Source organism: Camarhynchus parvulus, chromosome Z (genome assembly GCF_901933205.1).
Source record: "Camarhynchus parvulus chromosome Z, STF_HiC, whole genome shotgun sequence".
Lineage (NCBI taxonomy): Eukaryota > Metazoa > Chordata > Aves > Passeriformes > Thraupidae > Camarhynchus > Camarhynchus parvulus.
This window is the reverse complement of record NC_044601.1, coordinates 30,566,979-30,591,132: the sequence shown is the minus strand read 5'-3', so window position 1 is coordinate 30,591,132 and position 24,154 is coordinate 30,566,979. Positions and strand designations below refer to the sequence as shown.

The 24,154-nt window shown below is 41.3% G+C and overlaps 1 protein-coding gene across 5 annotated transcripts in view; it reads left to right on the top strand.

The window, feature by feature from the left end:
- Positions 1–24,154, top strand: part of NRG1 (neuregulin 1) — a 291,258-nt gene that overhangs the window by 235,673 nt on the left and 31,431 nt on the right. For all 5 annotated transcript variants that reach the window (XM_030968234.1, XM_030968233.1, XM_030968232.1 and 2 more), the window contains one exon: positions 23,017–23,146. In XM_030968234.1, coding sequence (XP_030824094.1) covers positions 23,017–23,146 — 130 coding nt within the window. The remainder of the gene's footprint in view (positions 1–23,016; positions 23,147–24,154) is intronic.

The window sequence follows — 24,154 nt, the reverse complement described above, 5'->3', positions numbered from 1 at the left end:
GCACTCAGTGCTCTGCTCCATTTGACAAGGTGATGGTAAGTCAAAGATTGGACTCCGTGACATTAGAGGTTTTTTCCCAACATTATGATTCTGTGATTCTGTTTCAGATGGGAGAGTATAACTGCAGCAATGCAATGGGGAGGGCAGGGGGAGAAGAAAAGAGGAGTTTGGAGAAGGTACTGAGGTAGGCAAAGAGAAGACTGGCCCAAAAAAAAGGTGGAGTTCAACCAACATTCAGATGTATCTTCTTCTTTTGAATAGGCATGTACAAAAAATGCATGTCTGTTTTAAAAACAGCTCCCACTCATCTGGATAAACCTGTTGGCAGAAAGTTTTCTCAAAGGAGCCAGCAAAAGCATCACTAATCAATTTTGAAAACTTCCCTAGGCAGCATTCAGTGTCACCTCTGACAGAAAACAGTCCCCACAGAAAGCCACAGTTGGAGAAAATCAGACTAGTAGTAGAAGCAGGCAGCTTTTTGGTCTTTGGAGAAGTCTGTCCTCATTTTATCAGGTTATTCTTTATTGCTGCAAGATTTGGCATATTTTGATGCCAAAATTGAGCTCATTTTCTTCTTCCAAACTTCAAGGCAATCTTTTGTTAAATCTAGAGAGAGAATGATATAAATACTGGAAATTTTTCTATTCTAAAATCACTTTTGGAAACGGGTGAAGGAGGAAATCGAGGGTTTCTTCTTCATTTAACATCACACAGGCTCAACAACATGAATTTGGTAACTGGAAAACTGTCACTTTAATAAGAAAGTTCATTAAAGTGTCTGCAATAATTTCCCGTCTAGTGGCCATTCTTGGACCAGATGTGCCAGCAGGAACATGACAAAGAAGCAAGAAATAAAAAGTGAGAGATATACCTATTTATAAATCAGACCAGCTGTAAGAGTCAAAGAACCCCTGAGACCTGTGGAATGAGGAACATGAATTAAGAGCTCCCCATTTCCTCCTTCCCCTCTACCCTGAAAAATACACTGTAGAGTGTATTATGTCTTTCAGGAATAACTGGCTGACTTTTATCTTTGGTTTTCTTCTTTTTTTCTTCCTTGAAAACTTTGGATCAAAGTCATTGCTTATTTCCTTGCTGAAAGTTAAACTTTGGCTACAAGTAGGTCAGTTAAAGTTTCGTTGTCTCTTGGGTGACCGTATCTGTGCAGATCTGTTAGAGCAGAGCTTGTGAAACAGTTATTTCTCCTGATTCATATTAAACAGATCTGGCAAATAATACATGATACAGGGAGAGAAGAGGAAGAAGAGAGCCTCTGGGGGGACAGTGAGAGAGGTAGGCCTCTGGATACAAGAAAACAGACTTTGGGAAACAGGTGTATTCCTAGCAGTTCTTTGTGATGCTTCCTCTCCCATTTGGTTAGATTGCTTGAATTGATAAAGGACATAGGTGTAATTAGCTCAACTATCCATTTCCCAAGAGAAAGCCAGAACCACGGCACTCAGTCACACTCTTGGTCTTTACTCGGGGTAACCAAGTGTTTTCTCTGTCTCTGCTACTGACCCTCTGTCTATCATATCGCCTCTTATCTTTTGTGTCTCTGCTGACTTTGTGTTGGAAGACCGTAGGGATGAGTCTTCATTTGCATTACAGATGTTTCTGAAATGCAAAGTTTATTCTGCTATTTTAGTACAGCTGTAGTTCAGTAATTGTTGTTGTTGTTGTTTTTAAACCCATAAAAAGGGCTCTTCTGCACATATCACTGTGGTCAAAGACCCAAGCAGTTGTTAGGTAACATAAAAATTAGAATAGGAAAGCTATAGAGAAAATGTCATAATGCCTTAATACAAAATGGTGACTCCAGTACTCTGGAGTGCTGCCTCCTACTTCATTTCATATTTAAAATAGCAGAGTAGAAAGGGAATCAGCAAGAGGTTAGAGGAATAGCAGTGGGCTTGGAATTAGTCTAAGGGGGTTTCCTGTGTGAGGAGTTCTGTGCTGAAGTACTTGGGGGACAGCTTGGGGAGACTGGTGATTTTAAAACTGGCCCTTAGAGGATTGACAGGAGGTTCTGTTCTCTATCCAATAATACAAAAACAAGGACGTTCTCAGTCACGTTGCTTGATGGACTAAAAGCTGATCAAAGTCAATCATATATTGCTTGTAGTTAAAATGTGAAGCTTGTCACCACGGAAAATCATAGTTTGAAACCAGAACAATGATTTGTTGGACTGGGTTTCTGAGCATGGAATTGTCTAAAAAGCACTGGAACTGCTTGGTGGAAACTGCCATTTTCTTCTTGGAAACATTTGTTTCATAAAGGTACAAGTAGCAGTATCTGGCTAATTTCAAATCCTGCAGCAAAATAGGAATTCAGGACAAGGTGATGTGCAGGTGAAGAGGAAGGTTGCCCTGCCTCAGTCCAGGAAACAATGCAGTTGAGATTGGTCAGCAGAAGGAAATGCTTTAGCTAAGGAATGAGCCATTGGCTAATCTATCAGGTTATCAGAAACCAAGCTTGCTGGGGTCCTTCAGGCGAGTCGACAGCATCACAAGATAAAAATGGCAGCTTTCCAAGGGCAGCCAGCCAGCTGCTTCTGGGCAGACAGGAATGCACCGCAGTGCCGCAGAGCTCTTTCACCTTCAGTCCCAAAGCACACAGGCAGAAGAATCTTCCACCTCAAGTTGGTATCGTGTTTGTCATATCCCCATAGAGGAGAAGGTCTTCTGGAACTTGTAGGACAACCCACTGAACGAGAGAGGAATGGTGCAGAGGTGCGTAACAACAGCAAATATACCATCAGTTCTCCCTACAGGCCTTTCTCCTGGGTCTGTCTTTTGCTGCCAGGTGATGGTTGAGCCTTACAGACTTGTCTTCCTCCCTTTTCAACAACCTTGCAACTGCATATCCAGGATGAAGGGGCAGGGACAGCACAGCTACGGGTGAGCAGTGGGGCTGTGGCTAGTGCACAGGCTGAGCTAATAACCTGCTTCAGGCTGTGGGATCTCTGTCACAGCTGATGAACATCTCACGACTTCCAGAGAGCAGTCCCAGAGTTTGCTTTCAGTTACTCCACTCTGCTCTTGTAGATCTTTGCAGAAAACACAATTCTCTTTATAAGATTATATCCTGGCCCCAGGCTGATAAAAAATGAATGGATTTGCTCCCATGAACAGGTTCTGTGTGGATCTGGGCTAGGAACAAATGTAGCTAGACTTTTGCTCTCCAGAAAGAGAGAAAGGGGAAAAAAAAGAGAGAGAAACACACAGCATGTTAAAACTTGAAACTTGATTCTTTACAGGTGGATTTGGATTAAAAATGTTCACTGTTTCTCTGCACTAGCAGACCAAGACCATCTGTAGCCCTTATCAAACAGTCTAATTTGGATGTTGTAACAAGAGATTAGATTTCTTTCAATAGCATGCTTGTGTGTTTTAAATAATTTGTCAGATGAACAGAGAAAACTTCCTGTATGCTTTGTTAACTCAGAGAATATATGGTCCCAAAAAGTAAAGCAGAGAGACTATGAAGAAAAAATTAAACATTATAAAGAAAGTTTTCTAACTAATCAGATCAAATTTTCTGAAGTAAACAGACTTAAGACACTGAAAAACAGTAAGACAGAAGCACAGCCAATGTATGATACAGGAGCTGACATATGTTTTCACTTACAAACCATAGCTGCAAAGCAAAATCAATTACTTTTTTTTTACTTTTCATAATACTAATAGAGTAAATCTCACAAGAAATCAGTAACATTTTAGTTCTGGTAGGAATAAGACAAACCCCTTCAAGTGCGATCCCAATTTACATTTGTAATTTTTGGTCTGCTTTCTCTACGGTCTTGAAATTCATTGGCCCTTTCAAGAATCTTTTTCCTTTAACAATACATGTATACTCTTGGTGGGGGAAAAAAAGCAAAACAGAACAGTGATTGCACAGACACTTAGGTACGATGAAGGAGATAGTTTCTGCCTGCAACAGCCAGAGGAACTAGGAGACTCAAACCACCCTAGTACCACTGCGTATCAGCAACTGTGTCACAGGTGAAGGCAAGCAAAGCCTTTTCTTTCTTCATCTACCCTGCAGGTTTTTACTTTCCTGCATTTTTGCTGTTCAGAGGCTTGAAGAAACAAAACAATCAGGAAATAAGACCCTGCACAGGCTATTTTGCTTCAGTGTTTTGGGACTGATACCAGAGACCAGCTGTTTGCCCCATGTATGTTCTGGCAGTGATTGGGTTCCCGGTTAGATGATGTTGATGCTGCCCATGTTGAGGTCTTCCTCCAGCTTGGCAGCAGGAGAGTGATGTCCAGGTGTCCATGAGCTATGCATACCTGCAGCTGAACTGTGTTTGTTGTGATTTCAGGAACAAAAGCTGCTTGAGCCTACATGGTTTTGGAATGTGACAGTTTTTTACTGTGTTTCTGCCTGATAGGGCTGTGGAGCATACAGAAACCTGAATCTCTGGGCACAGGGCTCTTTCCCAGCTGGTGTTAACCAGTTTGCTGTCTTTCAGATGTTTTGCACATCCCCTGTGGCGCAGACTGAAGCCCTTGGAATAAGAGGGTTTATTCTCTTCATAGCCCTTTATAAGCAGTCTGAAAAGTTACTTTCCTGGTTTAGAGGTGAAAGGGCAGAAAAGCATGTGTTTACTCAATGTTAACTGTCAGCATGCTAATGAAGAAGCCAGTTGTTTTCAGTACTCCTTGTAGCTGGTGGAGACATTCCCAGAATATGATTTAGGGGGAGCACACCAGAGTGTCACTAGTCTTCCCAGTTGTATGGACCTGTCTGCCTGAGCCTTCTGTTGCTGCTCTGCCTGTTCACCCATCTCTGAGGAACAAGTATCAGGTGCAGACTCAGAGCTGTTGGGTGGCAGCACCCTTGCACAAAGATCTACCATGGTCCATAAAGAAACTGGCTGTCCTTTTCCGCTTTCTCCTGATGCAGAGCCTTAGCAAATCATGCAAAGGTGCCCATGGCCAGAGAGGGTACCTGTCGCACATGTCTGCTTTTGAGGTCTTGGTCGGTCACACTGAGAGATTTAGCAAGGCTGGAAGAACAGGTTAGCAAGAGGAAGAGAAAGAGGAGGAGGAGGAGGAAGGCTCCAGACCTATTTTGCCAGTCCCGTACCCTCCCAACAGCACCTTGGACCATCAATGGATGGAATAGGATTTTGGTCTAATTGGATTTCCCTTCCACCCCATCCTTGACCACACGTTGAGGGTTCCTCCAGAGAGGCTTATGAAAAAAAGAAGGCAGGTGGAGGAAAGATACAGTTTCATGTGCTTCTGCTGCTTCCCAAGAGAAATGAGGTTGTCTCTTCCCAGCCACTTTTTCATCTGGTTTTAGCAGTATCTCATCTGTCGTGTATGGCAGAAAAATTTCCTTCTTCCCTTATGACTCCAGTACTTTCAAAGAGGGCACACAGCCTAGAGTTTTGTGCAGTAGAGGAGATCAAGCCCAGATTTTATCTATTCTGAAATAGCTGCATGCATTTACAAGGAGGGTTTTTTGTGGGCTTGTTAATGTGTTGGAAGAAGAAATTCTGATAGTAATCCCAGCATAAGCATTTGTATCCTCACAGAAACCTTAGAAAAGGCTAGAAAGTCTGGATGTACTGTAACTATAAAATGTTCCTAGATTCTTTACCTCCATGCACTTTTAGTGTCACCACAGGGAGCTACATGGAAATAAGAAGAAAGAGAAGGAAAATAGAAGAGCTGTTAGGATGCTGCTCACTGCAATGCAGCCTCATTTTAAGAAAGGGCTGATGAGGGCAGTTGCAGTTAGTCCAGCTGGGTGCTCACATGCTCAGGTGCCCAAATTCATTGATCAGCTCAGACATGCAAAAGCAGTGCTTGACATCAAGGGCCTGCAAGCCTTTGGCAATGTGCCATCCATCTCATAAATCATTGTTCTTTCACTGAGAGCTGCCAACTACTACTGCCATGAGAGATTTCTGTTATGCATGAATGTCTGAAAAAAAACATAGAAGATTAATTAAACAGAAGTAATAAACACTTGCCAGTGCCTTTGATTTCAGTGAAAACTGTTCATACTCAACACCTATGAAAAAATATACTATATGAGATCATTATTTAATTGAAGAAATATTTCAATAGAGACAGAGTCAAGGGCAAAGCTGAATTCTGGAATATGCTCAATAAAATCTAGCCAAACCTTTTTTTTTTTAATGTGGTAATGTGCTGATTCTAAGGAATGAGGGAATTGATCCAGACTCATGAGCAGGGAACTGGGAATTGCATGTGATATGTGTTTCCACATGCTTAAATGTCCACCTGGAAATGCAATCTTTCATTTAATAAAAGTTTTGCAGACATTATATTTAGAAGGCAGGAAACCAAACATATGAGTTTAAGCACTCCAAGGGACAAAAATAGCAGTCATACATAAAGGATCTGTATGTCTTGGGATCCATAAGCACTCTTTCCCATATATGTCTTTTCCTTTTCAGGGTTTGCTGATCCTTCAAAACAAATATTTAGAACACTGAAGTCTGCTTTACAAATTGGCTGTAAGCTTAGTGGCTGAACATGCTCTTTAGAAAGTAAATAACCATAATTATGGACATACTGTAATGGGCAGAGATACATTTCTACTTTTTTCCTTATGTTTTCACATAAGTATCTTGCCTTTAATTCTGTGATCTAGTAATCTCTTGTAGTTTTTCATCTACATTGGACTCTCTCACTCAACAGACCATTGCCTCTATGCATGCCACCAGCTGGAAAATTTCACTTGATTCACTTGATCTGAATGAGATCCCACTTTTTGAGATCCCACTTCTTGTGAGGTCACTGTAAAATGATCAGGGGTGGCAGACATGATCTGCATTCATGCTTGTTTGCTGTAAGTGTAAATTTTGTCCAATATTTAAAAGAATTCTGGAGAAGATGATCTCACAAAATGACATTGTATCATAACTGGGGAGGGACTGAAGAAGCATTACTAAGCTGCACTGTGTAGGCTGCAGTGTGTGAAAGCACAGGCTGAACCAGCACATGATTCGATCAGACAGTAAAATCAGCTCCATGGGTAGCTGGTGCAGAGCTGAAGCAGAGCACAAAACCTGGCATGAGCTGGTTGGGTTTTAGCAGGAGGGGCAGGAAAGATTGGCATGCCTGGGAAATTTCTGTCCTTGATGAGCAGGGCTGGCATTACCGCACAGTCAGAGGATGCTCCCACAGCTCTGCTGACTGTAGCTTGGCACTGAATACAGCAGGACTAGGTGACCTGAGCTTCTCCAGATCTCCTCACTGAAGTTTGACTCTGGACAGGGCTTTTCAAGGCATTTGAAAGCCTATGAGACTGAGATTCAGCTCCTTTGCAAACCAGTGGGTATTCCTTGTACACCTTTGGGGACATGTGTGTATGTTGCATCAAGGCAGTGCTTTAGGCAGGCTGTCTGTGCCAGGTTTTGCATAGGTTTGAAGCCCAAAATTTAATTAAGTTTATTATTTAACAGACTGAGAAAGGGGGTTTCTTTCTTCAGCTTGCTTACTTCATTGCTGGAATTAGGTCAGGTAATTGCCTGTCTTCTTTTGAGGTCTATTGCTTGGTCATTTCCTCTCATAATGGGTCTGTCACTCTGCTCTCTACTGAAAATCCAGAAAGGCCTAGGTAAATGCTAGGGAAAAAAATACACAGAAAAGCTGAATCTCCAAGTTTGAATCCAAAGCAATAAGCTCTAAAATACCTTTTTTTTTTCAGACTAAGTGGGTGAACTGAGACTTTTCTTTGTGACTCTTTATTTAATACCATGGGCATGTTCTGTATCAAGATATAACCAGACCTGTCTCAAGAGAGCAGTCAGTCTAGGAGAGGAGCCAGGCACACCAGAACATGCCGGGGATGCAATTACTGATGGGTCTGGTTACTGGGTCTAGCCTGCTCCCACACATAAACTGTCTCCCAGCCTCTCTTCTAGACCTGATTACTCACTTCTCCTTCCTTCCAGACAGACACATACCTGCTGGTAGGGACAGAGGACAGCCCTGCTCATGTTGGCTGCAGAGAAGTTGTCCCTTTTCCATCCCAGCACATCTCTGGCTGCTGCACACCTGGCTGGCATGGGCTGGCATGCCAGCGTTTGTCAGGGTGGTGAGGAATGACACAGACACCCCACAGACACCTCTCCTGTCCTTGCCTCCTGTAGGGCCACTGCTCCAAGGGTGTGCTGAGGAGCAGGGAGGAGAAAGGGAAATGGCTTCAGCTGGTGTAGAGAAGGGCTGTAGGGATGGCTAGAGGGAAAATTGTGACAAGAAACAGAGACAGACAGAATGGACTGCTGGTTTGACATAGCCTAAAATAAACTATCAGATAGAGGGTAAAAGGATCTGAAAACAGAAAGGGTAAGTGTTAAATGGTAATGAAATGGTAAATGTGCTCCATAGGTCTACTGTTGCAACAGTGAAAGCCAGACTTGGACTTCAGTTCTGCGTGGAGTCAGAAGTACAATTTTAGGTAGCCATAATTCTTTTTGAGACTGGAAACAGTCTAGTTAGCAAATTTCAAGCAGTTATAGATGAAACCCTGAAAATTGCTTTTTCCTGATTTATCTCAAAGTGATAGCTTCTTCCATTTCTTTTTCAATGGGACACACTCCTCCAGATCACACTGAATATGTGTGAAAGATGGGAGTTAATGAATGGCATCCTGTTCTCCCTCATTAGTAAAATGCGTCTGCTGTTGACTTTGGGCCAAACACTGATCTCAGTTATAAGACAACAGACTCCTAATTCTACTAGGAGCTTATACTGTTGCCATTTAAACTCAGAATTTAGGAAGAGACTGCTGATTTTTTAGGTACCTCCAGTTTTGGACTCCCTAATTCAAGGCAGCTTCATGGTAGGATCAGCTCAATTTTTCAAGTCAGTCTAACCAAAACCAGCAGTATGCCATAGCAAAATGCTTCTGTCTTTTTTTTTAGGAGACCCACTTTCTGACTATCTCGACTACTGAACACTAAAACAAGGTTGGGGTCGGGGGGAAGAGGAGGGAAAGCATTTTTGATAGAATTTCTTGAAAAAATGGTATTACTTTTCAGACAGAGGTAATGATGTTTGTGACACAAGCAGCGTATACTGCACCTCTCTGATAAAGACAAAAGGTGCTTGACAATATACCTAAAAGATTTTTATAATTGTTCAGTTCAAAGCTTTGTATATCTTCCTTTTTTTGCCAATATTTCATGTAGTGTATTTCACCATAATTTAGAGCAAATTCATAAACAGAATTGTTTCCTTGCAGCAAAAATTATGACTGTCAGTCTTCCTGTTCTTTGTCAAGAGAGAAATAAATATTGATCCAACTACTTTTCCAAATTGTTCATTTTCAAATCCCTTCTAAAATATTAAACATTCTCCTCATGATCTCCTTCTTCATAACTGCTGTCCATTGATTTTTTGAAGCTTTTCTTTTTGCTTTGATTATTAGTTAGGAAATAAAACTCAGGAACCGAAAAATTGTTCCTTGTGCTTTTGGAAGCACAAAATTGTTTAATATGTTCATCGGACTCCTTGAGCTTGTTTCTAGTTTTGCAAAATATAAAAAGGGATTTTTTTCATTTATTTTTTTATAGCATCATTTTTTTCTAGCATCATCTCTTAATCTCTTTGATATCTGCATTTCTTCTGATCCGCATGAGTAATGAAGGGAAGATCCTATGCCACAGTAAATTTCTGCAAGACCACACAGAGCTAACAGACCAAAGCAAGGAGAAAAAAAAAAGTAGTTAAGCAAATGTATTTCATATAATTCTTAGTTTATTATCTGTGAATTCATTTTTTCATTAGTCAGCTCTTTAATCAGAGCTGTCATCCACCAATTTAGACTTATCTTTCCCACATGTGCGTGTTCTAATCTAGTCTTTGTTTTCATCCCTAGCTAAAAAGAAAAATTTTCATCTAGATGCTCAGATTTACTCATTTCCATGCCAACACTACCTCAAACTATTTATTTTGAAGAGCTGCTTCTAGCATTAAAGGCATTGAAGAAAACTTCTCCAAGGACCACTCTTCATTGGTACATGTAAATAAAGGCAGAGAAATCATGCAAAAACACCAGAGAGAAGATGTCTCTGTCTCCCTTCCCCCTCCCTAGTGGCATCAGTTTCTTATTTCATTCAATTCATAAGTGACTTTGGCAGATAAATTCTCCTGGACTGTTTGCCCTTTTGTCTCAAAGCAGACTCCTTGCACAGCAAAATGCAATTTCATCCCATTCAGTGAGTTTCATAAAGGCCATGGAAAATTAATGGCATCCAGAGGTCACATCCACAGCGCTGTGAGAGTAAGAGATTGCACAAGCCATGTGACTTAGCTCACCACTGGCATATTACCAACTCAGGGCTTTCATTACCTTCACGATGTGGCTGCCACTAACAAAATGTATGGCTTTGGTGGAACGAAGTGATGTTGAGTAAGTGGAGGAAGACAGCAATGTCTGCCACAGCACTATCTGTGTCCTGGTGACCAAGGTTAAATAAGACAGACAGCTGACATAGGCCTCTGATACAAGAGGAAAGTTGGAGAAGACATGAAGTCAGCTTTGCCTGGCTGTAAGAGAATCACCCTGAAGAAAGAAAAATCATTCTGTTTTGCCCTGACATACTCAAATTTGACTTGTCTTCACTGACCTTGAAGTCATTTTCCAGCAAGGAAATGCATCCTCTAAAACACAGGTTTAGGCTAGAAGTGATGTTCTCAACTTATGTTTACTGAGACCTTTGTGCCAGGAAGCTTGCTGAGTTTCTGCAGGTTGCAGATTGGTAAGGAAGGGTGCAGGAGAGGGCTGACAGCAGAAAGGGAAGAGGCACCACTCCCCAAAAGCAGCTCCCACAGTATCAGGTACAGCCTTGTGCCAACAGCAGCAGCTCTGGCAGCACAGAGTTGTGGTGCCTGGGCACAGCCGCAAGACTGCCACACATGCCAGGCTGGCATCCTAGTCCTTTCCCCCGCACTCTTTCCAACCCTGGAGAAAATCAACCAGTTACTACTTTTGCCCTGTTAAAAGGTTCAACCTTCTCTCAGAATTTGTAAGAATAACAAAAATTTGTCATTACTAAATCCTTTATCCTTTCACAGGCTGGTAATGTGTTCCTTGCAGTTCAATCTGCAACATTATTGGGTACAGCAGCCAAGGAACCTTTGAAAGCAATATTTACATGCAGTTTGCAATGGATTGCAATGTTTTCCTGGCTATGGTAAAAGGCTGAATTACTGCAACCAGCGCAAAACATAGACAGAATCCCTTCAAAAATTATTTCCTTCTTCAAGCTACATTTTAGCTTTCACTCAGAAGGAAAAAGGGAAAGTCTAACTGTTTGGATTGCAATACAAGATAAGCTCAAAGACTTTATCAACAAAACAATAAAAATACCTAGTGAATTATTTATATATATATATATCCTGCTATTCTAAACTAAACTCAGGGTTTTTTAAGATTGGCCCAGGATTTTAAAAGAGCTCTGACTTTTGATCTTCTTGTTTTACCTCATATTAGAAGATACTATTCAAGAAAAAACCTAACATCCTCTCTATCTTCAGGAGAGCTCCACTGCTGTCTTTATCAAGCATTCACCTGTGATGCTGGCTCTGAACACTTGGTAGCTTCCCTTTTCACTGATTTGTGCAAAATTTCTGTCCTGTCCTCAAGACTTTCAGGAGCTTCTCTCTTTCTGTACTTAGATTGGTACATCTACCCAATAACTGTAATATGTGGAACACATTCTGCTTTTTGGTGTGAATAACACCGAGTTTTGCTGGGCTCAGGTGTTCTATTCTCTTCCAGTCTTTGGGTTATCTTTTGGGCTTTGTTAAATTGCTGGCTGAAACCCATGGAATAATGCTGTTTGACAAGCAGTGAGATGAGGGAAATCCCCAGGGTCTCTCTTGCAGGGTGGTGGACAGCAGTTTCCTGAGTCACCTGCAAGAGGCAGTGACACATTTAATACTCGAGATCCCCATTAGCACAGATTTCTTTCTTAAATGTACGTCTTGTGGCACTATAAAACAGATGGGTCAGTTGAGAAACCATAACAGTTCAGCTGTAGATAGACTGAAAGAAGATTTAAAGACAAACCCACCTTAACATTAACTAATGAAAATATACTTTCATTTTGATACCAAATGGCTCAAAAAATTGTGAGCAGATGGAGTGTTTGGAAGGTCATTGGTAGGATACCACATGCACTAACAGTTTTCTGCAAGGAACCTTAAAGATTAGGCCCAGTCTGCAGAAGAAAGCTGAGCCTCCATCTTTCTTGTAGGCTTCGTTCAGGTACTGGAAGGCCACACTTAGGTCACCCTGAAGCCTTCTCTTCCCTAGGCTGAGCAAACTCAGTTCTTTCAGCTTTTCCTTGTACTTGAGATGCTCCATACCAGCAAAGAATCCCTTTTAAAACTGAAGAGCAAGGACCAACTATAGGACTGCCTTAGCAGCTTGCTTTACGCTGGAAAGGTAATTGCTAGGCGTACATAGGGCAGTTCTTTTGGTTCTGTGGCTGCATGCATTGTTGCCACATTTCCTCCCTTAGCTGGACAAAAATATTTGCTTTCTGTAGAAAGTATGATGTTCATCTGGACTGGATGTTCTCCTTCACTCAGAGCCTGTCTTGTCCTGATCAGGCTGTTGAACCATTTTCTCATTCCTGCAAATCTGTCCTTTCTGCATGTCAGTATCTGCATGAATATATGCGTATGAAAGTGGCTCTATTAGCAGAGCAACTGCCCAGAATCTGTTAGCATTCCATTATAAATCTGATTTTTGACAGATTTATAACCAGATTGTAGAAATCAACTGCTGGAGAAATGTGCCATTTATTCTCAACAAGAAGACATTTTATTTTTCTGCAATAGTTGTTACTAGACTGTTTTTTAGAGGCTAGAAAAATAATTTTATGCTTGTTTTCATGTATTTCTTTTTAAGTGAAAAAAACTTCAACCTTTTCATAAACATTTGAAAACTGTCTGGTACAGTAACATGTTTACTTCATAGTCGTCTCTGATGTTTCTTGAGAACAGGAACTGATTAAATGGCATTACTGTGCCAGCACATTAAAATACAACTTAACTGAAGAAACAACTGCTGAATAAAAGAAGATTAGCAGGTGAAAAATATAATGTCAGAACAAACAGTGTTGTTGATAGAACGAAGGTAGTCCTTTCTATTGCAACAAACATACTACTATATTCATTTTTTAAAAAGCCTGAATTGACAGCAGATGCAACGGACAGCATTCCACTGCTCTTGCAGGAACTTCTGAAGTTTTGCTGCAAAACTTTGTCAGTGACCCCAAGGTGAACTACTGCACACCTTTTGATGCAGGCAGTGGAAGAAGTGACAGGAGTGAAGGCAGGGGAAAGAGAGCAGACTGTCAGGACTGGTCTGGGAGTAAGAATTTGCTCCTCTGCATTCGCAGCTGCCATCTGCAGCAGTTCACAGAGGTCCTGGGCAGGGTTCACTGAGGACACCGGGCTGCTGCCTGCTTATGTGACTGCTCCTGACACATCACGCAATCTTTTGAAGCCTGTGGGAGTCAGTCCCACCAGGACTACACTACACAATTATGAAAAAAAATTCTTTCAGGCTAGGCAGCCTGAAATCTTTCTGCTTTGCCCTACTAGTCATGTTTTCTAGGCCACTCTTGTTTGTCTTTTTAGTGCCACAAGTATGATTTCCCTGAGTGCCACTTCACACACACTCATTCTCAAGCAGCACTATAAACAGTGACAATTTCATACCTCCAGGCAGGAAATTAGGGAGGGAAATGAGAAAAGGTTCCCTTGCTACAGAAAGCTCTTTCTTTGATAGGAATTCTAAGGGCTTTGACAGTTTGCAATTAAAAGACCCTGCTTAAAGAGTCCAAAGGATCTTGTTATAAGCAAGGCATAACCTAATAATGTCTCTCTCCACCACTCTTCTCTGGAGAGAGAAATTCCAAACAGGGAGGTGGTAACTCTGTATTCTTGAAAACAATAGGTCCCATTGGTGTGCTGGTGGATAACACAGTCAAAATTTCCCTCTGCAGCCACCCAGAGAGGATTTTTCTCTGTGGTCTCAATGAGCAAGTCCCAAGGAGGACAGAAGACTCGATCCTCTAGCAGAACCTGCATAAGAGACCTAAGAACTCTGTCTGAGATTTCATAATACCTTTTTCCAAGGAAACTGACACATTTCAAGTTGAGGTATTATTTTTAACAGCAAAAGAATAAAGCCTGTCTTCTTGCCTACAGGTTATATTTCAAAACTTTGTTTTGAATTGTACAGGAAATTTTAAATTTAAAGAAAGGTAAAAAATCAAAGGCCATGGAAATCTCCGGTGTAATACAAATATCCAGGTAAACTGACAAATAAATTGAGTGCATTAGAAAGGAAGCTGTCTTTAATAAGCATTCTTGTTCTTTGCTTATCTTCATATCTGTCTGTCTATTGAGAATCCTTTCTTGTAATGCTTTATTATCAAAGTTATCAAGGAGATATTTGGCACCCTGTGAGCAACCCTTTGTGTTTTCTAGAGAAGTTGCCTTTGCTGTATCTTCAACTCAGAACTGAAGGCACATTTCTGCACTAGTCTGTGTCAGAGCTTGTGACAAGGGCTACAATTATATCTTAAAAGCTGATCTCGGCTACTCTGCTCTTCCCCACCGCCCAGGGTCTTCAAGCTGGTTGAACAGATTGAGCTTCCATTGCCTTCAGGTTTAGCACATCCCTTTCATGCCTCACATTTCCAGAGGCTTCCTCTCATGACCACCTCCCTGAAGCAGATGGCCACAAGGAAAGCAACCGATAGCCTTCTGTGCTTTGGGGATGGGGGCATGGGGGGGAAGCGTGTCCTTAATGACTTTGAAGATGTGCTTCAAAGTCCACGAAAGCTTGTTTCATTGTGAAATTAGTAACCTATATGTTTTTCACTGCAGAGTATGCTGTAGGAGACAGATTAATGGGTGCCTAAGAATCCTGGACTGGACATTTAAAATTTTTCAAGGAAAGGTTGCAGACACAGCCTCCTCTTGCAAATTTATTTAACATGAGGTATTTCAGTGGGTAAATCTTGCTTTCAACAAGACTAAACACTTAAGGCACCATGCTGAAATCCATTCTCCTTCAGAAAAACTTTATAAAGACACGGGGGGAAATATGGAATTGAATGTGACAATAAATTAAGTGGGTGCTTGAGTGCAGTCTCAAATTTGTGTGGGCTTATTGGCTTACTTTTAGTTATATTCTTGCTGCAGTGCTTTCCTGAAAGAGGATTCATGACAGGGATTATCATGTTGAATTTATATGAAACATACTTTGTAATAAAAAGCTTTCAGGATTTCTTTCATAAGCTGCTAAATAGTCTTTATTATCCCTGCTTATCTGTGAGTTGATAGAGCTAAAGAGGTAAAGCCATTTTGCACTGATCTGCACAAGTATAATTGGTTACTTGGAATTAATAACAAAAATCCTTCAGAGGAAAGAGGAACAAGAATAGATTTTGACTATGTTATAATGGAATGAAATTATTTCAGTACTCAATGTGATAAGGAAGTAGTTATGTCAGTATTACTGCATACCCATTAGAGGAAACTTGATGGTTCCAAATGGAATCTGTAATCTGCCACAGTAACTTTCAGGAGGACTAAGACAGCACAGCTACCTGAGCTGAATCTTACTGCAGCTAATCAGATCTAGATTTTCTACCATTATTTATTTGAGTAATTGAATATTGGTTACAGCACAAGTGAGCTAAATGATCAACACTCACAGAAAACATCATATGTGGACTGGAATAGAGAAAAAAAAAATACAGAGTTTTCATCCCAAGGCAGGGAAAGCAGTGGTAATACAGTTGTACTTGCTGTCTCATTTCTCAGGAAGGTTGCTGGGATGCAAATCTGCAGTTGAATTTGGGTAGCTGGCAGGGCCTTAAGATAATGTTCAGATTCCCATGGGACATTTTCTTGAAGGACAGCCATCTGTCTTCATAATCTTCATAGACTTGGTGTGCTTGTCCTTTCAGTTCTGTCAAGTTTCTTCTTCCCTGCTTTTTAAATGAAAAGTCTTCTTGAGTTAAAACCTTTGGGTGTGGTGGTTTGCTCATACAGAAATGATGCTGTTTGGATTAGGGTGCTCCCCCCCCTACACTGCCTTGCAGAACTAGGACATTTAGGACTTGAGAGAAGAGCCTAAGTTCTCTGCTTTACTGTCTTGAGCCCAGACCTCCGGCCAGCAGTTTGATTTCCATATAGATCCAACCAGTCACCTCTCCAGGCTGCAATGCAGCTGCGGATGGTTGCAATAGCACCTTTCTTATTGATCAGACAGGACCATGACAACAACTGGACAACTTGATCTGCCCAGTGATTTGGTGCAGTCAGTTCTCCTGAGGTTGATATCTGTGCCTTGGCACTCAGCAGAAGATGGCTTCTCACCTGTCCAACAGCTCTTTTCTCTTGTGAGTGAAATGGCTCCCTTGGGAGTGGGACTAACAGGGGAGGAACTGGACAACCAAGGCAGCTCTTCCTTTGTGAAGCTCCACCTCCACTCTAAGTCTCCTTTTTAGTTTCGATAGTCTCCTCTGCATCTGCCTTGGTGGTCAGCAGCCTGAAGAGACCTTTCAGAGCTCTGTAGAAGAGCTGTGAGATACACAGGAGTAAGACACACATGATGAAGCATCTCCTAGCAAATGTATTAATGGTTGTTTAGATTGGGCTCAGCCCATTATTCAACCCATTACTTCAAGACCAATAAGTTGTGTACCTTACCTTGATGTGCAGTGAACATGGAAAAGAGGCCTTGTGGCCTCCAAAACAAGGTGAGCCAGGAATACTTTCCTAAAGTTTATTTGGCCACTCAGGTTTTTCTGCATGATGGGATCTTCTCCAGTGCAGCAAAGGACTCGTCACTGGATAACATTCATTGTATCGTGACATTTGGATTCAGCTCCTTGTCTGCTGTCTGCTTTAATCTAAGGTCTCTAAATTTTCAGACCCTCCCACCCATTCCTGGCTCTTGCAAGGTTGTCTCCCAATAGTAAAAGCACTTCCTTGTCTGGCTTGTCTGACCACTTCTGGTCAGTTTAGCATTCCTGAGCTTAGACATGTTTTTCCTGCATTGGTCCAATCTCTGTGCCTCCTTTCTTTTCTTTACCTTCTGTCTCTTTCTACCACCCACACATTTTTTCCTCTAGGGATGCTCTGGTCTGTCACTGCCTTGTGTTTCACCATTCATGTCTCCTTTCACCAGGTGGGGAAAGTTTTCTAAAGGCTCTTACAAACCTTTCACTTATCACATCACCCTCAAGTGCAAGCTGACATCTTTCATGGTAGTGAAAAGGTATGCCTTGTCTCAAAGCTCAGTTTCAACCAGGTCTTTCCATTCACTAGTATTCTTCCACAGCCTATGTTTCCTACCCTTCTTCTGAAAACTCTCTTTTGCAAGCAGTGATTGCATTTCCTCACTAACAACTTGTGAACTTCATGTGTCTGTGCCCGTGCTTTCTACCATCTCAAAGTTAAATGAAGCAAACAAAATTGTTCTTGATCAGCAGTGTTTAGCATGTGTCACCTCTTGACCCTCTGTGGTGAGCCAGATGCTGTGCAGGTCTCACGGTTGCGCGCCTGCCAACTGGGTCAGTCTGTTGGCCTATCGGGGAGGAAGCGATCGGGTGGTGCAGCAAGCTGAAGTGTCTGTGCTTTGTTTTTCTTCTTTTTTTTAATTATTTTTTTTACTTTGCTTTGCTAAGGTTGGATCTGTGAAAGGAAACCACCACTGAGTCCGTGTCATGGGGGAAGAGAGACATGCCGCCTTGGTTCAGCAAGAGTTTATGTGCTCTCAATCTTTCCTGAAGTTTCTATCTTGCAGACCCGGCGATTTCCTGTTTCCTTCTTGCTGGCCCTGATCTTCATAGAGATAGTGCCAAAGTGAGAAAGTACTGTCTTAGGGCCAGAGAACAATTCCACTAACTTTTAAGCGCTCAATTCCAGCTGCTGGCTGAACAAATCCTCCTCTTGTGTAGAGGTCCCAGGAATCTCTTACACTGCATGTTATTTGTGAAGAGAAGAGAGAAGCTGAAAAAAATTTTAACTGGATTGAACAGCCAGTTTAGGGTATTAAATCACAAAAATAATGTGAAAAATTCTGAGCAGCCCCATGAAATAGTCTGTAAATGTCTCATATAAAGACTTGGTTGTTTTGGAGGGTTTTTTCCTCTGGTGTTTATCTGTTGGTGTTGGTAGTTTTTTTTTTTTAAACCTTTGGTATGTTCACAGCTACATTAATGCAGTTAGAGGTCTGAAACAATTAAGTGTGAAGGACTGCATGAAATTCATCTTTTTACACACCTGGTAAAATGGAAAGTCTTGTGATGTTGTCTCTTCAGAAAGGGCCTAACTTTTGATTGCTCTCAGGTTTTGGCTTCTCTTCTCCTTGAAAGTACGCATATAGCTTCTGCTGCCCACAGTTACACTGGAACCAGCAGCTTTCCTCATTCAGTGCAGTACAGAAATGCCAAGCTTTTCTGTACTGTAAGTACCTTGCAAGTTGGATTCATCAGGGAAGTCAGAGTGAGTTGAAGAGGTTCAGTACTCAGCAGGAAGAAAATGTAGGTGGTTTCATGGAGATACAGAGGAATTAAGTGCTACAGCCAAGGTTGCACAGGGAATCAACATACCCTACAGATCAGGGATGTGCATCTCTAAACTGCATATCAGCAAGTCAAGAGGGAGCTGGACTGTGCTTTCAAAGAAATTAATGAACTTCCAAGTGTAGGAATATGAGTTAGTAAAACTGACTTTCAACTGGGAGCAGACACTCTGTCGCCCCAAAGCATGTTTGTGTGTACCTCCTTCTGTCCCTCTGTCCATCCTTCACTCCATGCAGGTCCGTTTCTCACCAGCAGCATGAGCCGTGGGTTCACAAAAGGGGACTGGAAAGGTGACCATCTGCAGTTCAATAAGGTGGCATATATACCTCCAGTAAGTGGCCTTCCATTGAGAATGGCAAACTTTCCTTTGTGCTGCAGATGCCACTTTGCCTCCATTGAGTCATAAGCATCTCACTAGCTACCTTGCATGACTTTGAGTGTGTCCTCTGTTTTTACATCACCTTTGCAGAAACTCAATTCAAAGAGGCATGGATACTATTCTGTTTAGGTTGCAAAGCTCTTCCCTCTTAGTCTGAATTGAGTAAGAGATCCCTTAGGGCTTCTCTCAGTGGTCCATCTAGTCTGTGCATGGTCTGGGAGTCTTAGTGCTGTAGCCACTAAACATCAGAGGGTTTTTTGGAAAGCAAGAGAGAGAAAGAGAATGCATTTTTCTGTTTCAGACCAGAAAAAAAGGGTCAGAGATTCCCCAGGTAAGAACAGAATTACATGAAGTTTTTTCTGCTTGACATGAAATGAACTTAAGGTAGTTTTACAACAGTAATTCACCTTTTATAGAAGTACTTTTGTAAAATGGAATAACTTCTATTTTTCTTCTTGTTAATATCTTTAGGCAATTCCCATGAATGGGAGCCGATCTCATTATTTTTCAGTGCTATGTGAATATTTGCTTTATAAGTAGTGACCTTGTTCACCCTGCCTGCAGCTGCTTTTTTAAATATGGTGTTTCTGCCTTCAGGGAAGGGAGAGGGGAAGGTAAACTATGCAGTGTTTTCAGATATTCTCTCATGCATGATATTTTCAGATTGTGATTTACCTGTACTGTGTGTAACTTAGTCCTTGCAGTAAACTGTGTTAGAAAAGAACAGCTTTTCTCTCTTGTGCTTGTATAGCTGAAGAAAACATTTCAAAAAAGAAAGTAGGTACAAATTTTGACTAGGTGGAGAAGTAACAGTGTACAGATACACATTCTACGGCTGTGCGCTTTACCTCATCACTGCAGGTCATTCCCACTTAACATTTTCCGAGATCATGTCTGCTAGAGATGTACTGAAAGGCCATATTTTGGGTCTAGTTATGGACTATATGAAATGGCTCTGATGAACACCTGCTCCCAAACACAACATTTCTTCCATTATGTGGCTGTAAGCGAAACCCAAACCCATAGTTAGTGTTTCTTGTATTTAATTGGCAAAGTAGGCTTACAGTGCATACACTGAATACTGGCCATATGCCATAAAAACTGTGCATTCTTTGCAAAGAAAAATTAATATCAGAACTAATTCCTGGTAGACCTTTTCCTCCCCTCAACTAATTACAAAGCTCAGGCAGACAGGGACTATGGTGCCAGCAGATTAGTAATGCAGAGAAACTTCTTGTGCAAGATTTATACAACAGTTTTGAACGTGTGATGTCGAAAACATGGGTGAAGATACTCCTCACAAATATATGTGAAGCCCTCGTCTCATGAGATTCCTCTGAGAGCTGCAGATTATTCCCACCTCTGATAATCAGTTCAGAGCAATTGCTGCTGTCCAAATCTGACTTATATCAGTTGGGAAATCACTGGTAACTTTGAAACTCCATGGTGTTCTGGTTTTGATTGAACTTCTGCTTAAAGAAAAAGCAAGTGAGATTATGGAACAATTACAGATAGCTACAAGTCCACTTGTTACTGTATCTACCTTCAATGTTCAATTTAAAACATTACATTAGCCAGCAGGGTAGCAAAATGGTGGGGTTTCTTTTTATTTTCAAAAATGTTGCAGACATTATTGCTGATTTTCCCCTTCCAAATTAATGCACTAGCTTTCTGAGCTCAGGGACATCCTCAGGTATTTGACTCACAGCTTGAAGCGTGTCCTTTATTAAGGGGTGGATAGTTTATCAGCAGTGATAAGCTCAATATTGTGTGCATGTTGAGACTCACAAAGGCTTCAAAGTATACATTAGCTATACAGTTGGAATTTGTTCACCCACATTATTACATCCTAGGACATGGTATGACACAGCCTGTCATGTCAGGCATCTCCTTTCCGATAATAATCCAGGCTTCTTTCAAACTGGCAGAGAAGGAAAGGCTCTTCTACAAGGCAAATCTCCTGATCCTAAGGGAGGGGAGATCCTCAAGGATGGTGGTCAAGCCTCAGACATCAGATATAGAGGACCCTTCACTGCTGAGCAGATGGCAGTCTGTAGGCCAGCCTTTTGTCAACATTGGGTGCAAAGTCCTGTTTGAACTGGTGCTAGCTGAAAGAGTGTCAGACTACTCTTAAAACATGACCCCTTTTCCTGCCCCTAGACCAGACATTAATTTATCCTGATCTGAGGGGATATAAATCATGCTTTGAGGGGCCAGGAAAAAGGAATGTGTTATTAAGAGGAATCTGTACTCCATGTTTGTATTTCATTAACACTAAGAGGCCCCAGTCAAGACCAGGATCTGTGGAGATGTGACACAATGTGTGGATGCAAGTGAGAAGCAGAAGGGATCTTCAGTTTTGGAGGTCAATGGAGGGTTTTTCCTGGCCTGTTAGAGGAGAGCACCCCATACAATCAAGGCAGCATGAAAGAAAGAGAGAGAAGGCAAGGTGGTGCACTCTCCCAAGTACTGACTGCTAAATATGCGTTTACTTGGAAGATAATGTGAAATGCATAGAAGTGAAATGTGACAGGGACTGTATCATACTATAGTTTGAAATGCATAAGTGGTATTTGTTCATAGTTGATCTGCTAAAACCATATTTTCTTCAGATTCAGTGTGCACAGGAAATGGTAGAATGTCACACATCACCTATTATAAGCATACCCCTTGGGTAGCTTTGTGTAAGAAAAGGTTTCAAATATCAGACAACTTTTCTGTAGGTATTTGCAGCTTTCTAGTCAACTCCAGTGAAATCAGTCAATAGGTAGTAGCATTGTTTCATCTCAGGGTACAAACTGTCTCTCAGAAACAAAAATATTGAGATTTTTTTGATCACGGTAGCAAAATTCCTAGCTTCTCTATGTCTGGAAATAAACAAATACCATGCAAGAATCTCCACCACTTTTTACAGTTTACAGGTAGTCACTTCAGTTAGTTTTAGCCATTTAAAATGTATGGGCATATTGTCAAGAGTTTAAGCTTCACCTGCAATCAATGTGGACAGACCATCACCAACAAAGGGGCTTATCCCTCTCCTTGGAGGGTAAGTTGGGTTGCTTTCTGTGAGCTTAGGAGGAGCATATCCTTGACAGAAATTGCATTGGCAAATCCTAAGACTGTGATTGCTTATCCTTCCCTGGCAGCCTCCCTAAAGGTTGCTAAATAAACAATGCTCCTGCCTTCTCTAGATATTCCCTAAATGCAGCAGGGAGTAAGCTACAAAACACTGTACTCAGGGTGATCCTTTCATTTAATAGCAATTTAGACACCTAATGGTTTTTAGCAGCATTGGTGTCCCAAAACCTCGTGCTCATCTCAAGCAGATGAGCCCAACTGCAGGAGATGCTAGGCTGGCCTCTGGATCAAAGATTCCTGTGGACACAATGATAGCAATTGTATATGCACAGGAAGGAACAAAACCTCTCTTCCTCCTAGAGAGTCAATCCAGAAAAGTCACAGCTCTTGTTTATGAGCAAGAAAAGAGACAGTCAGAATTCAGCCATTCACCCTTTCCTTGGGGAGAAGGAAGTGGCTGGACTTGAATAAGCACAGGGCCTCGGGTTAAGCTTCACTGAAAAATACCTGCTTCAAGGCAATACCAGGAGGAAATATCATCCACTATATCAGCAATTGGTAATGACTGTCACACCCAAAATCACTTGATTGCAGTTAATGCAATAAAAATTACTGCACATAAATTACACATCTTCAAGGAAACACCTATGAGTGTTGCAAAAATTTTAGGCCACTTCATGGAAAGGGCTAGGAAAACCCTCACTTCCTCCCAGGCTGAGTGTGGGGTTGTGTGTCTCTGAAGTATGTATTTAAACTCCACTCTCTCTGGCAATCAGCAAAATACAGGGTCAAGTCATTAGTGCTTATGGTAGCAGCAGATAGAGAGCTCAAAGGGCTTGCCAGATCCTCCCTAGCATTACTTCTTCCCTCACATAGAAGTACACTTACCAATCAGAAAGAAAAACAGCCTCTGATCTGTGTTTTCATTCTTATCTTTTGCAGCCACTTCCACATCTACAACTGGGACAAGTCATCTCACAAAATGTGACATAAAGCAGAAAGCCTTCTGCGTAAATGGGGGAGAGTGTTACATGGTTAAAGACCTCCCAAACCCCCCAAGATACCTGTGCAGGTAAGAAATCCTATCTGTTTCTTTTCTTGGAGCCATCAGGTCTCACGAATGTTTTTTTCTTTAGAGAAGCACCTGAAAAATATCTTCTTCTGAACTTACATTTATTCATTTTTTAACCATGTGGATGTGGAAAGAATGCCAAGAATAACCTCTGTGTTCTACAGAGGCATATGAAGCAAAACAGAGGCTAACTGGGAAATATTTCTACATGGTGATGGCACAGCATCTTCTATTGGTGTTTATATGGCACAAAGTAACACAACTTAATCCTTATGTTAGAAAAAAATGAAACAACACTGTAAATTAAATATTCTACATTTAGGGGAAAAAAAGGGGGGGTGTGTGGAAAACTGCATTGAATATTACACTTTGTATAGAAGAAGCTGTTCTTTTAATTGTCTGATGTAGTAACTGAACAGTTTCTGGTAAGACCAGATTCACAACTGTTGTTGCATTTAATTACATAAAATCAATGAATATCATGGTCATGGTGGAGGTTACTATTTTGTGTGCCGATCTTGATTCATGAAATCATATGAGTTTTGTTTAGTGGGGTGCTTGTGCACCTTTTTTTAGGTCCTGGTTGTGCTGTATTTGTCTGCTGCAATAGTCCCTTGCATCAGAGAACATCCATGAAGAGCTGCAGCACTGGAATTTATCTCCTGTCTGAGAGCATGTCATGTAGCTTTTACCCCTGAAGATGAACTAGTCATAGGGACTTCTTCACACTATTTTGAGAGGAAACTCAATCTTTAAACCTTGGTACCATGCTTGGTACCTAAGAGGGGTGAGTGAAAATGGTGCACTTTTGTGAGGATATTACTGTTTTCAGTCAAAGAGATAGTGGTTGGTGAAGACTGTCATCCGCTGAAACTGCATAATTTTTCAGTCTCCTTGGCCTAAAAATTAAAAAACACTAATTGTGAAGATAGCTTTGGTAGGTGAGTTAGGTGAAGGTCTGTGATGCTTTCCCTAGGCCAGGAAGAAATTGACTGCTTGTCTTCGTTA